Genomic DNA, 12,584 nt, shown 5'->3' with positions numbered 1-12,584 from the left:
CCACAATATATCGTCATAAAACTTTAAGTCCAAATCAACCCCCTCGAACCTCAACATTTTCCCCCACATTAAATAAAATTTCTCTCATAAAAAGTAGATTTTTGTTTTTTTCTGTGTGAAATTATTTCAAGGTTTTTACTCATTTTTTCCCCCCAACAAGTCTGTCCAATAAATCGTTTACTTACTGGGAGGCTGTCCGGGCGGCCCTGGGGGCCCCGGGGGCTGGACCATGCCAGGTGGACCCTGTGGGAGGCCAGACGTGGGAAGGCAGGGCTGGCCGGGCATCATGCCCTGCTTTTGGAGCCGCGTCCTCCTCTTCTCCTCCAGCTCCTTCTGGATCTTGTAGATCTTCTCTGCCAGAAGGTGGTAGTACTCCGCCTGGACGCAGCACAGCAGGAGGGTGGGAGGGAATTACGCAACACCGACAGCAAACACCCCGCGCTCGCGGCGCATTTTCTTCACCCTCTGCGCGAGGGATGCCTACCCTGCTGTTCGCCGACTCGTACATGTCTCCCTCTACTTTCCGGGCGTAGGCCACCAAGTTCTCCATCCGCCTGTCCTTCAGCGCCGCGGGGTCAGGAGTGGGGAAGATGGCTTGCACTCTGTTCGCATGGAAACACGTTTGAGAAAGTGGAACTTCTCTACGCGGACGATGTGATCAGGTTCCAGGTGCTAAGCTGAAGGACAGAGCCGACTCACAGTTTGTGGACGAGGTGGTTGCGGAGGTCTTGCGTGATGTCTTCATGCCAAGACTTCCTCATCCCAGCGGCCGAAGGGGGTGTGGCCGTGGGCATGGAGCCCAGGCTCCCGACGCCGTCGTTCATCAAGCTGCGGTTGGGAGAGAACCAGACAACAGCTCAACATTTCAGCCGCCGGCGACTTTAAAAATTTGTCAAGAACGGTGAACCGCGTCGGTGCGAAGACGGAAAGCCGCAGCCGCTCTTGCCTTTGCGCGTTCATGCTGTGCAGCATGGCGTCCGGCAGCAGCGCAGACTGCTGGTTCGGAGTCTGCACCCCGACGGCACCGTTCACTCCTATGGAGTTACCACCTGGTCGTAAAAGGCAAAGAACAGTTTATTAGGTCAGTTTTATTGGATTCTTATGCAACGTAGTTCATGAATAATAACCGGGGTGAGATCCAACCACCGCCGAGTCAATGCTTTGCAGAACAAGCCTTTTGCTGCAGTTGGAGCTGCTAGTCTAACCAAGACGTGTCTACTGCATCCGCGGCTTCGGCACGTTTCACCGACTCAAACTTAAGACTTTTTAAGACCACTGTGGATGAAATCTAAGACCTGTATTGTGATAGAAATGTACAAACAAAAAAATAAATAAATAGGCAAAAAAAAAAATTTCACTTTTTCAAGATGGGCGTTAAAAAAAGCCAACTGTCTACCATTTTATGGCCCTAGAAATGATTCTGTTCACTCCGTACCACAAGTCAAGAATGGTAAAAATTTGGAAAACAAGTTAGAAAATAAAATAAATAAAATGAGTAGAAAAAAGTCAGAATATTATGACTTTCTCGTATTATTTTGACTTTAAACTCAAAATTTTGTAACATCGTAACTTTATTTTTGCAATTTTATGGCTATTCTCAAAATATTAAGACTTTATTCTCCCATTATTTCAACTTTGTCATCTAATTTTTGTATTTTTACATTTAATGAATTTTGTGGCCCCACCAGTAGCCTAAATAGGGCAAAAAGGGTTTCGGACACCCCTGATCTAAATGCTGTGAGAATCAGAAACAGAACCGACCCAGTGGATTCAGAGTCCTCATTCCCGGCTGTCCGTGAAGGACTTGGTTCGGCATGGCGGCCTGTGGCGGCTGCTGCTGCTGCTGTTGCTGCTGCTGTTGCTGCTGCGGCATCTGGTTGCCCTGGTACGTCAGGCCTAATGCAGCGTAGGCTCTCTCTATGGAGCTCGGGTCGATCTGGTTGGTAGGGTTCAGGCTCGGAGCGCTCGACTGCCCGCCTGGCCCCGCGCCGCCTAAAGAGTTCACTAAGCTGACACTGTTGAGCAGAGCTGCAGCGACACGAGAGAGGAGGGGGGGAAAATGAATATTTGTGATTTTAAACTTGGTTAATCATTACTCGATGGCAGCCAGCAGAGTGAGAAGAGAAACACTCACACTGCTGGTTCCTCTTGTCTCCGGCGTTTTTCAGCGGCAGGCACACGGGACAGTCGTGTCTCGTGCAGTTCTTCCAATGCGAGATGATCTGTCTGGACGAGGCACAGTGTGCAACTGAGGGACGAGACCAAAACAGATGTTTAGGCGAAACGAGCTGAAGTGTGAAAAATAAAGGAGAGAGAGCCGAGCACATGAGTAAAAATGTGACAGAGTGAGACTGAAAGCAGTGACTTGACAAGAAAACGAGGCAAAAAGGGAAAAAATGAGTCAAAACGAAGACAGAAGGCTAAGAAAGATCTTGTGTGAGTCATTCGATGCTATAAAACTACGTCCAGATGGAGGCTCGGAGAGAGCGGGAGAAAAAGACAACCGATGGAGGAACCGCCAGCCGAGGAGCGAATAACTCAACCTAGATACGAGGGGGGAAAACCAGGAACAGACCAGGAAGTGAGAGAAAACAGTGAAAGCAGACCTGGTGCTTATGTTGCGGTGTCCACTAAAACAAAACAAAAAAAACAACACAACGTATAGGAGTTGATGTCATTTATCCGACTCACCCTGGCAGGACTTGCCAGCCTGGCAATGAGTCATGTGGTTGAGCACGTTCTTCATGGTGCGGCAGTGGGGCAGGTTGCATTGCCGCACCTCCCCGTTGGCCTGCTCCCGCCGCTGGCACTTGTGCGCGTGGAGCAACAGGACGAGCTGCTGCTGGATGAGCTTCCGCTTCTCGGGGTCAGCGGTGGGGGGTGTGGCGCCCGGTCCCACCCCGACGGCGTTCAGTCCAACCTGGGCCCCACCGACCGATGCCGCCACGCCACCAACTGCCCCAGACTGCTGCTGCTGCTGCTGAGCAGTCTACGATAGAGAAACAGACGAGTCTTAAACAGGGAGGTCTGTTCCTTGTCGAGTCTCACGCCACCAATACCAGGAGCAGATTTTAGCTTTTTCCGCCCTATCCTCATTACCAAGCATAGACTTATTTGGTATCCATAGAAACATCAGACAATTGGCTGAAAGCTGGTAAAAAAAAAACAACAAACATTTGAGTTGAACAGGAAGCATTTTTGTTCATGCACAAGGGCTGCGGCAGGACAGACGTCAGTGACCAGGAGCCTACATCGAAAAGACATTGTACGGAGCTCCGGTAGTGCCCGAAAAAAAAAAAAGAGGATATTTTGGTGGTATTCTTTTTTAAGTCTAATGAGCCTAAATTTAATGTAATGTTTTTTTCTACTTTTGAAAGACACTGGATTTAAAAAAAAATAAAATAAAATTTTAGTTGGAGTCAAATAAAACAATTTCTTCTTATAAGTGGATAAAAATGAATGTGGGCATTTCAAAAAATAAATGAAAAACGAGCAATTTTATGCATGTAAAAATACTTAAAAACCAGAAATCCCCAGTTTTTTTTGGGCAAAAACCTCTATAACTTTTCTTTAGATTGCCTCAGCTACATCAATCCAAAAGCCCGTAGCCTTATTTATGATGGTTCTAAATGGTTAATATGTGTTTCACGCACAAAAAGAATCCTAATTATGTAATGCTCCATTCTCATTTTCTCTGAACCTATCGCAGCTGCTGTGACACAAAGTGTTAGCTTTATTTTGACACCAAGATTATTGAAATAGAGGTTGTAATTGGTGGGAAAAACTCAATTAAACTTGAGTTAATTTAAACATGCTTCAGAAATCTTGTAGTGTTTATGCCAAAACAAACATTTGTAAGACTGAGTCTAATAACACAAAAAATATAATCCTGTCATTTTGGCTGGTTTTGAGTAATTAGTAGAAACAAAAAAAGGGAAACTCCGTTTCTTTTTCTGTTCTCGTAAATCTTAAGATTTGCGCTAAATTTAATACATCTCACAAGTGGAGAGCCCACCAATTCTTATGTACTTTTGCTTTTTTTTTTTGCCAGAATTTTAAAAATTTATGTAAATGAATGAAAAAAGCTAGTAATGAGCTGTTAATATTCGTCAATGAATGCATCGCCAAAGCAAGGGAAGCAAACCAATAAATAGATTATCTTGTTTTAACTTTATGTGCTGTTGGGAACAATCTGCCTTAAGTGCTAACGTTTATAGTTGGATATGCTGCCGTTCTCCTCTATGTTTACTCCAAACAGGACGTGGATTATAGTCATGTGACTTTAAGAGATGCAGCAACGGTAAACACTGCTAACAAGTTAATCGAATCTAAAGTAAGGAGTATCTGCATCGGTCGCTGTTGGAAACCCCTTTTTGTCTCAAAACAAAACAAACCCAAAAAGAGAGGACAGCACAATTTATGCTTTGACTCCTTAAACAAGGCGGAAAATTATAGCTGTTTGTGAGCATAAAGTTAATCAGCTCAAGAAAACGCTTTCTGCAGCGGTTTTATTAGTTTTGACTCATTTCACACAAAAAAAAAAAAAAAAAAAAAAAATGATATTGTGACCCAACCAACACTGGTGAGAGCTGATAAAAGTGAAAGTTGCTGATTTTTAGGGCTGTAATTATTAATCGGATTTAATAATGATAAATCAAATAATTAGTCATTACTTAATTTAATAATTAATCAGTAACTGGAGTTTACAGACTCAAAAAAAGCCAATTGGCTGAAAGAACATACTCAGAACAGTACTAAACACAAAACTGCAAAGAAAAAAAAAGGTTTCCTGCATTTTTAACAACAAAAAAAATAGTTCACTTAATCGTTTACAAAAGGAACCAAATTATTTCCATCTATTTATGCATTTCTAATTTCTGAAAAATACAATTAATTATCAGAATAATTAATAGATTACTAAATATAGATAACTAAAATAATTGTTGATTGCAGAACTACTGATTTCATTCACTCACTGACACAAATGTGTACCGTTTTGTTGTTTCTGATCTCTCTCTGCTTCCTTTTTAAAACCAACAGTGTGCCGACTGTTGCGTCCGATATCACGTCACTAACATAAGGCTCAAAGCTCTAACCAGCCAGTAAGTAGAAAGCGATATCTGTGAGCGAACACAAGTAAAACAAATCCTACCATCCCCGGAATGCCTTGACCAGGAGGTGTCTTTTTGTCCATGTTGAACTGGGCGGACATAGCGCTGGGCAGGCCTGCTTTATTCTGGAGTTGTGGGCCCAGCCCCTCTCCAGGCAGCCCCTGGCCAGCAGAATGGCTGTATGGGCCACCGTAGGACCCCGCGTTGGCCATCAAATTCATCTGGAGAAGGATGGAGGAAAAACACAGAACACAGCATGAGGGAAAAGAGGACGAGTAACAGTTTCTCCGTACGCTTTGCTTTTTGAAAATCCCAAATACATCTGGGGGAGGCGGGACAGAGAAAAGCAAAAAATATTTCAGACTTATTCACAGCTAGATGCAGGAAAACGGCTCAATCCTGCCACTTACGGTTAACGGAGATGCTTCTGTACTTGCTTGGGAGAAAAATCACAACTGTAATGTGGTGTTCTGACTAGCAGGGAGGTTAACCATCGATACCACAGAGCTAACTGTGCAGCAGCTGCGAGTCCCGACACATGACCGCACTCTTCCCTGCACCTGCTGTAGAAAAACTCATCCTCAGAGTTTGAGCGCAAACTACAGCTTCTTACCTACCCATTTAACTGTGTTAACAAAAACATCACTGCCTTTTTTAACTGCAAACGTACACGAAGTCAATCGCTTCAAACCTTAACACAAGCCACAAACATTTTATGAGCTTTTTATGATATTTCTAAAATTAAGAGCATGTTTAGTTGTCATATTAAGGCAATAAAAGCAGAGGCGCCCGTAAGGGGAGCCCAACGGAGGGCCGTGGCCCCGATCGAAAAATGATGCCCCCAGACCCCTCCTCCAGAGAATCATGTCCAGGTCATACAGTCATTTTCTTCAATCAATACATAAAAATAAAATCAATGTATTTAAATATTTATACATTATATTTTAAAAAAAGTTTTTTTTTAAAAAAAAAAAGATAAATTTTTAGGGGCACCATTGCGATCAAGTCAAACACATCAAACGATGAACTAAATATGCATATAAAATTAACTTCCACCTAAATTCCTAAAGTCTGGTTTGGTACCTACCTGCTTCAGTGCACCGGGCTGATGTGGTCTCATCCCCGCTTGACCCCCAGCTCCCAGGGTTGGACCGCCCTGCTGCTGCTGCTGCTGCTGCTGTAAGGTCTCTGCCAAAATATTACTATTGCTACCCATTCCCGTGTTGCCAGGGTAACCCATTCTGGGCGAGCCATTCACAACCTGCCCCCCTATAAGCCCTTGGTGTGGGTGCTGCTGCTGTCCAGCGGTGCCCTTCTGGACACCCATCATGGCCGTCGCCCTGTTCGGCACCATGCCAACCTGCTGCATTAGTCCAGGTTGCGGCTGCTGCTGCTGCTGTTGGCCCTGATGGTGCATGCCTTGAGGTCCACCGACTCCCCCCATCATCGCCATGGAAGCCGCGGAGGGAGCACTGTTGGAAGCGGGGGCGCCCGGCTGCGTCGGCGCCCCAGCGCGCAGCAGTTCCGACAGCTGTTTGTGTTTGGAGGCCGCATCCTGAACCCCTCCTCCGAGGCCCCCGAGGCTGGTGTGGAACTGGCCGGAGTCTCCTCCGTTCGTCAGCCCCGGGTCTGAGGAACTGATGAGCTCGTCCGGCAGGTCATGCTCCAGGTCAAAGAATGAACCAAAGTCTAGGTAAAAAAAAGAAATCAATCAAGAAAATGGTTCATTGTTTTTTAAACACTCAAGCCTTGTGTGGCGCCACATAACTTAAAAAGTTAGTGCCTTGCAAAGATATTCAGCCTCCTTGTACTTTTTACGCATTGTCATGTTACAATCACAAATTGCAATGTGTTTTAATCAGGATTTTACAATCAAATATACTTTTTCCAATTAACAGAATTTTTTGGTTTTGAAGATTTAATTTTTGAAAAACTTTTTTGATTTTTTTTTTTTTTTTTACTTATACATTCCTTAGGTTTTCATAGTTCATAGTGATGTTATTCCAGAGCTACTGTCTTGTTTGACGTGTTTTATAGCACATTTTACAGCTAATTTTTTCCCCCCCACTTTGAATTTTGGTCAACTTAAAGACGGAATGATTCAGATAAAAGTCATTTTATTTAATATATATATTATTATTATGCTTAAGGCTGCACAGTGGTGCAGTTGGTAGAGCTTTTGCCTTGCAGCAAGAAGGTTCTGGGTTTGATTACCGGCCCTGGGTCTGTCTGCATGGATGGATTATTATATTTAAATATATATATTTTTGAGCTATGTCGCTGAGCCTTACTATGACGTAAAAGGAAACAAATTCAAGTGAATTTGTATTCAGTACTCCTGAGACCATATTTTGTAGAACCACATTTGGCAACAGTTAAAGTCGTAAGCCTGCCGACCTTTCACACCAGGTGACAGAAAAATCCGACCACTCTTCTTTGCAAAACACCTCAAATTCCATCAGACTGGACAAAGAACAGCTGTGAATAATATTATTAAACACCTCATCTTAGACTAATCAATCCTGACTAATTAAAATTATTTAATCCAAACAATTTCATAATAATAACAACCCTGGCTGTATATTTAGGCTCACTGTCCTGCTGAAAGGTCAACCTGTTTCGGTCCTGACTCGGCCTCTGACATTTTTATTTCCAAATTGGTCATGTACGTCTCCATGTAATATTTAGTTGGTGGACAAAGATGTTTGGTCTAATCTGGAATTATGGTTTTCTTTAAACAATTGCCGTCTTCCTACCGCTCGTCCAAAATAGCCAGATTTGTAGAATGCAGACATTTTGTCTGTGGAAGTCTGCGTCTCGTTCAGAGTCACTACAGGTTTCTGGAACACTGTCCTGTAATGATCAATGTCTTAGTAGATTTGTAGTTGTGCCAAAGTCTTCAAACCGTTCAATGGTTTCTCTTATAAACTAACTCTGCTCTTCTCCTAAATGCACAACTCTTCATTAACATTATCTGGCAATCTGCTCAGGTCATCATATGACGTAAGAGCCCAATAAATGCATTGGAGTTTATCCTCGTTGCATGAGAGAATGTGAAGTTCAACGCAGATGAAAACATTTGTGAGGCACTGTATGCAGACGTTATGAGCCTCTCCCGTACCAAATTTTTCTTCCAGGCATCAGCTTGTGGTCTGGTGGGTTGCCATACGTGGAGAGCAAACGCAGTGGGGACAAGGTGAGAAGCCGCAAAAGGTAAACACTACAGTACCCAGGTGGTTCTGTGAAATTGTCGAGCAGTTCTAAGGTTCGAGAGCATGGAAACGCAGGCAAAGTTGTATGATTGGAGAAGGAAGACATTAACAGAAAATAAAGAATAAATAGGATAAAAGTGGAAGCAAGAAATTAAGAATCAAGTTGGAAATTCTGGGTTGGAAAAGGTGTAACAATGAGAAATTATGTTATGGCGCTTTTAGTAATAAATTCAATTGCTTTAATTGTTATTTCAGGGTGAAATACGTTCAGTTGGAACAGTTGGCTACGATTTATTGTTACAAAAGTGAAGCAGTACTACCTTGCAGACAATGGAGGATGAATAATTAGCTCCGCTACAGCATATTTGGATGAATTCATTAAAAGCCAGTGAATAAAATCTGAGATATTTCAAAGAACACGCTTGAAGGAATACATCTGATTTAGATTCTCTTGTTCAACTGAGTCAAAGTGTTTACATGGGCAGCGCTACAACTTCAGCTGGTCAACACCGCTTCGCCCAACTTAATCAAGTATTGAACAATAGCTAGCTTGACAATAGTTGTGTTAAAAACATTAACCTTCTCGTCATTTATACACGTTTTTCGAAATAAAAAAAATGTTTACATCCATCATATGTTCGGTGTCTAATTTAATTACAAAAGTAATGATAAAAATGTTTAAACTAATGAGCTATTTCCCCATCACGGAGCTCAGCTGAGTTGCTCCGGTGGGGGTGTCTTTTTAGCTAGTTAGCTAGCTAACTCGGTTTCAGTTACTAGCTCTAAAAGCTAGTTTCCAAACGTTTATTTGCCGTTATGAAAAATTAACATCTCTGAAACTTGACATTTGTCGCATATTCCACCGTACGTGTTCACTTTAACAACTTTTAAAGTAGCAAAGCAAGTTTAGGCGAAGTGGGGTGTCTCGACTCGTCCATTGTTTGGAGGAGGATCATTTTAGTTGCGGCTAGTTAGCCTGTTGAGGCTAACGCATCAAAACACAAGTGCTGGAAAGTTGCTCCTGCTTCAGGACTAGAAAAGCTTAAACCAAAGCAACCATAGCACTCAGATATACACTTTTCCCACCTAACTTTTTACAATATTTATGCCCAGAAACGTCACTTAGCAAGCAGAAATGAGTGTGCAACTCTACAGCAACTCCAGACTCGGAGCAAGCAAGTTTAAAAGCACCAATCTCTAAGCTAGTTCATGCCGGAGTAAAGCATCAAATATATTTACCATTCCCATCACTGGTAGACACAGACAGAGCTGGAGAAGCCAGCTTGGGCCTCTTGGCTGAAGGCGGGCCAGACTCCAGGACATTATCGGCCATATTTTTGACGAATTAAAAAAAAAAAAAAGAGGCTGTATATCCACTCAGGGTTTATGTATTCCCTTTATTTCCGCCTTCTTACTCCCGTTAAGAAATGTTTCTGATCGTTCCCCCACCGCTTGGGGGGACGGTAGGGGGAGAGGACGGCGATGTTCAACTCTTTCTCAGTCCTCCTCCTGAGTTTGTAGTACCTCTGGTAGATATCAGTCCCCCTCCCCTGTCGGAGATTTTTGTTTCTTCGCAGACTTCAACAAGAGGCGGTGGGAAGGTGGAGTCGACGGACGACTGACAACCTCATGACATAAAAACTGTCCCAAGATCCGTCCTCCGAGCTCCATTCAACTTGGTCTTCCATAGTATACTGATCAAAAACCTTCTCTCTTTTTTTTTAGGTCTAAAAAAGGCTGCAGGGGGAGATGATGCGTGATGGCACAAAAATCACAAGTTTCCAAAGAGAGAGAAGGAAAAAACAAACTTCAGATTGCTGATGTTTCATGCAACACCTTAGAGAACCTGTAGGGATTTTTACTTTTCCTCCTCTCTTATTGCTGTCTGTATCACCGAGTCCTTTTAATTTTCCACGGCAAAAAGGCAACAAGCAGTAGTTTGAATGCAAGTGTTGGCGATGCTCAGTTGGCTCGTCAGTGATTTAACACGGTTTGAAGACAGATCCATCCAGTCAGATGGAGAAAAAAAATAAAAAGTCCAAAAAGCATGTAAACCTATATTCCCATGCGTGACTTTTTTCTCTTTTTTTGCATGTGCATGCTGACTTGTATGTGCACTTAGTGTTGAACCATACAAAAGGCACTGAAGAACAGACTGAGATTGCAAATTTGGTTGATGCAACCCCATTCGTCAGTTATCTGTTGCAAAACAGACCTTTAAAATACGGATTTCTGCCACTTTCAATGCAGCTTTTTTTTTAAATCTTCGTCTCAAATGCAATAACAGCGCTAATTGCCAATCAGCAGGGCAGTTGGATTGATCTAATTAAGTTTGATTTTCTCTCTAGTTCTTTTTTTTTTTTGCAGACGAGGATCAAACGGGTTACTTATCTTGTGCTCCCTGCAGAGGTTCCTCCTCTAGTTCCTGCTTGTTTCAAACACGACCGGGATCTCAGATGAAGGAAAATGCTATCGATATTGCCACTTTCTTTTTCAGTGCTTTTAAAAAGGTTTCTTTTTTTCTTTTTCTTTTTGCAATGCATGGACTGGGGAGTAAAAAAAAAAAAAGAAAAGAAAAAGAAGAAGCAGTAGCAGTAGCGGAGCTGAGGCGAAATGTGACTTATAAGAAAAAAAATAGTATGGCTATTTCGGAAGCGGAATGCTTCAGATCGGCACAATAATTGGAAGAAATCCTCCTAAAAAAAATCCTCTCATTGACTCTTTGTGATGGTGAAAGCCCCCCCTTCGTGTTGGTCCTGGCAATTTCACCCCCTTCTCTTCGCTTTAAACCCGTCTTTCTTTCCACCTCTCCCTTCTGCCCGGCAGCAATTTATTTATATAATTGTCTATGCGGACTCGTTCCTTCCTCCGCCGCGGACACATAATGATTTTTCATGGTGGTATTTTCCTCTTATCGCAGGTTTTTTTCCTCGTTATGTGCAGCCCTCTTCCGCCTCTCCTCCCCGTCGCCGCTCCGCAAAACACCCCCTTCCTTGAGATTTTCGGAGTATTTCCTTCTCATGCATGCATCAATATATTTATATATATAAATATATATAGCTACATGACACCTAGGCGGCTTTCCCTCCACTGAAGTCTAGCCTCCTTCCTTGCCGCTTCCCCTTCCACCGGACGGCTCGGACAGGATTTGGTTACTGTGTCTCTTCCCCCCTTGCGGTTCCCGGAGCGGCTGCCGTCGGCGGCCGGGGTCGCTCCTTTTTCTATCGGTGATCTCCTGTTTCTGACGGTCTGTCCGCCAAACAAAATGGCGGCTTGTTGTTTCTACTCCTCTGATACGGGGGGAGGGTTAGAGGTACAGCAACATTAGGCGTGAAGAGGAGGAGGAGGGACGGAGGAAAGGAACAAGAGGAGAGGTTGTCTTCGTGAGTGCTCGGGAGTGTCCGGAAACCTGTCCCAGCGTGTCGGCGGCAGCCGTCGAGTTTCAGTCTGCAGGGGACAGTGGTGTCCCACTTTTTACCTTTCAGCGCATCGAACCGAACCACCTCTGTGTTATTTAGCCTGTTTTAGCTGAATAAATATGCATTTTAAAAAAATTAGTTAGTAATTAAGTCTAATTGTTTATTACACAGTTAAAGCTGCAGGTTGTAACTTTAATACAGAATATTTTTTTAATTTAATTTTATTTTTTTACATTTTTGTTAAAACTGTCACCAAATGTGAGTTTGTCAATTGACATACTGTCTATGAAAAGATCAATATCCTTCATCTCCTCCCTGAACTGCTGGCCAAAATCAACCAATCAGAGCCAAGAGGAGGGACTTGGCGCTGTCAATCACCTCATGTACTTGCTGCTAAATGGGCTAATGGCGGAGAAACGACTTTCTATTCCAGGAAAACCTTTTATTTGCTGTAATCAGTGGCCATGCTAACTAGCACACACAACAGGCTATGCTAGCTGCATAGCTTGTTCTGAAGGGTGAGCGTTGCCGCACAAGAAGACTTAAAGGGTCTGATTGGTTGTTTCTACTTAGCACTGGGAGAAGGCGGAGGAGCCTTGTGACAGTTTCAACAAATATCTGGAAAAAAAATGTTATGTAAAAGTTACATCCTTCAGCTTTAATGATGCTCAAATAAACAGAATTAGCATGAATGCAAACCACTCAGCTCTTAGATTTAAGTGACAACAGGAGGAATAAAAACATTTGGGATGCACTTATATGATTGTTAAATCGTTGATACCTCCCTCGAAGGTTTGCACATTTTAAGGTTTCACCATAAACCTCAGTGGATCGCAATGTCG

The 12,584-nt window shown here is 43.0% G+C and overlaps 1 protein-coding gene across 1 annotated transcript; it reads right to left on the bottom strand.

Moving 5' to 3' along the window:
• Positions 1-185: 185 nt before the first annotated feature.
• LOC103133091 (histone acetyltransferase p300-like) lies at positions 186-11,815 on the bottom strand (the record flags this gene model as incomplete). Its single annotated transcript, XM_007544852.2, has 10 exons — positions 9,563-11,815; positions 6,199-6,800; positions 5,153-5,332; positions 2,692-2,989; positions 2,135-2,248; positions 1,762-2,028; positions 947-1,049; positions 700-828; positions 485-602; positions 186-378 (listed from the first exon to the last, which is right to left on the bottom strand). Coding segments are annotated over exons 1-10 (2,098 nt in total), but the record flags the coding sequence as incomplete, so codon positions are not given.
• Positions 11,816-12,584: the final 769 nt, after the last annotated feature.

Source organism: Poecilia formosa, unplaced genomic scaffold, assembly GCF_000485575.1.
Source record: "Poecilia formosa unplaced genomic scaffold, Poecilia_formosa-5.1.2 Scaffold2244, whole genome shotgun sequence".
Taxonomy (NCBI): Eukaryota; Metazoa; Chordata; class Actinopteri; order Cyprinodontiformes; family Poeciliidae; genus Poecilia; species Poecilia formosa.
This window is presented reverse-complemented; position numbering and strand designations above follow the sequence as displayed.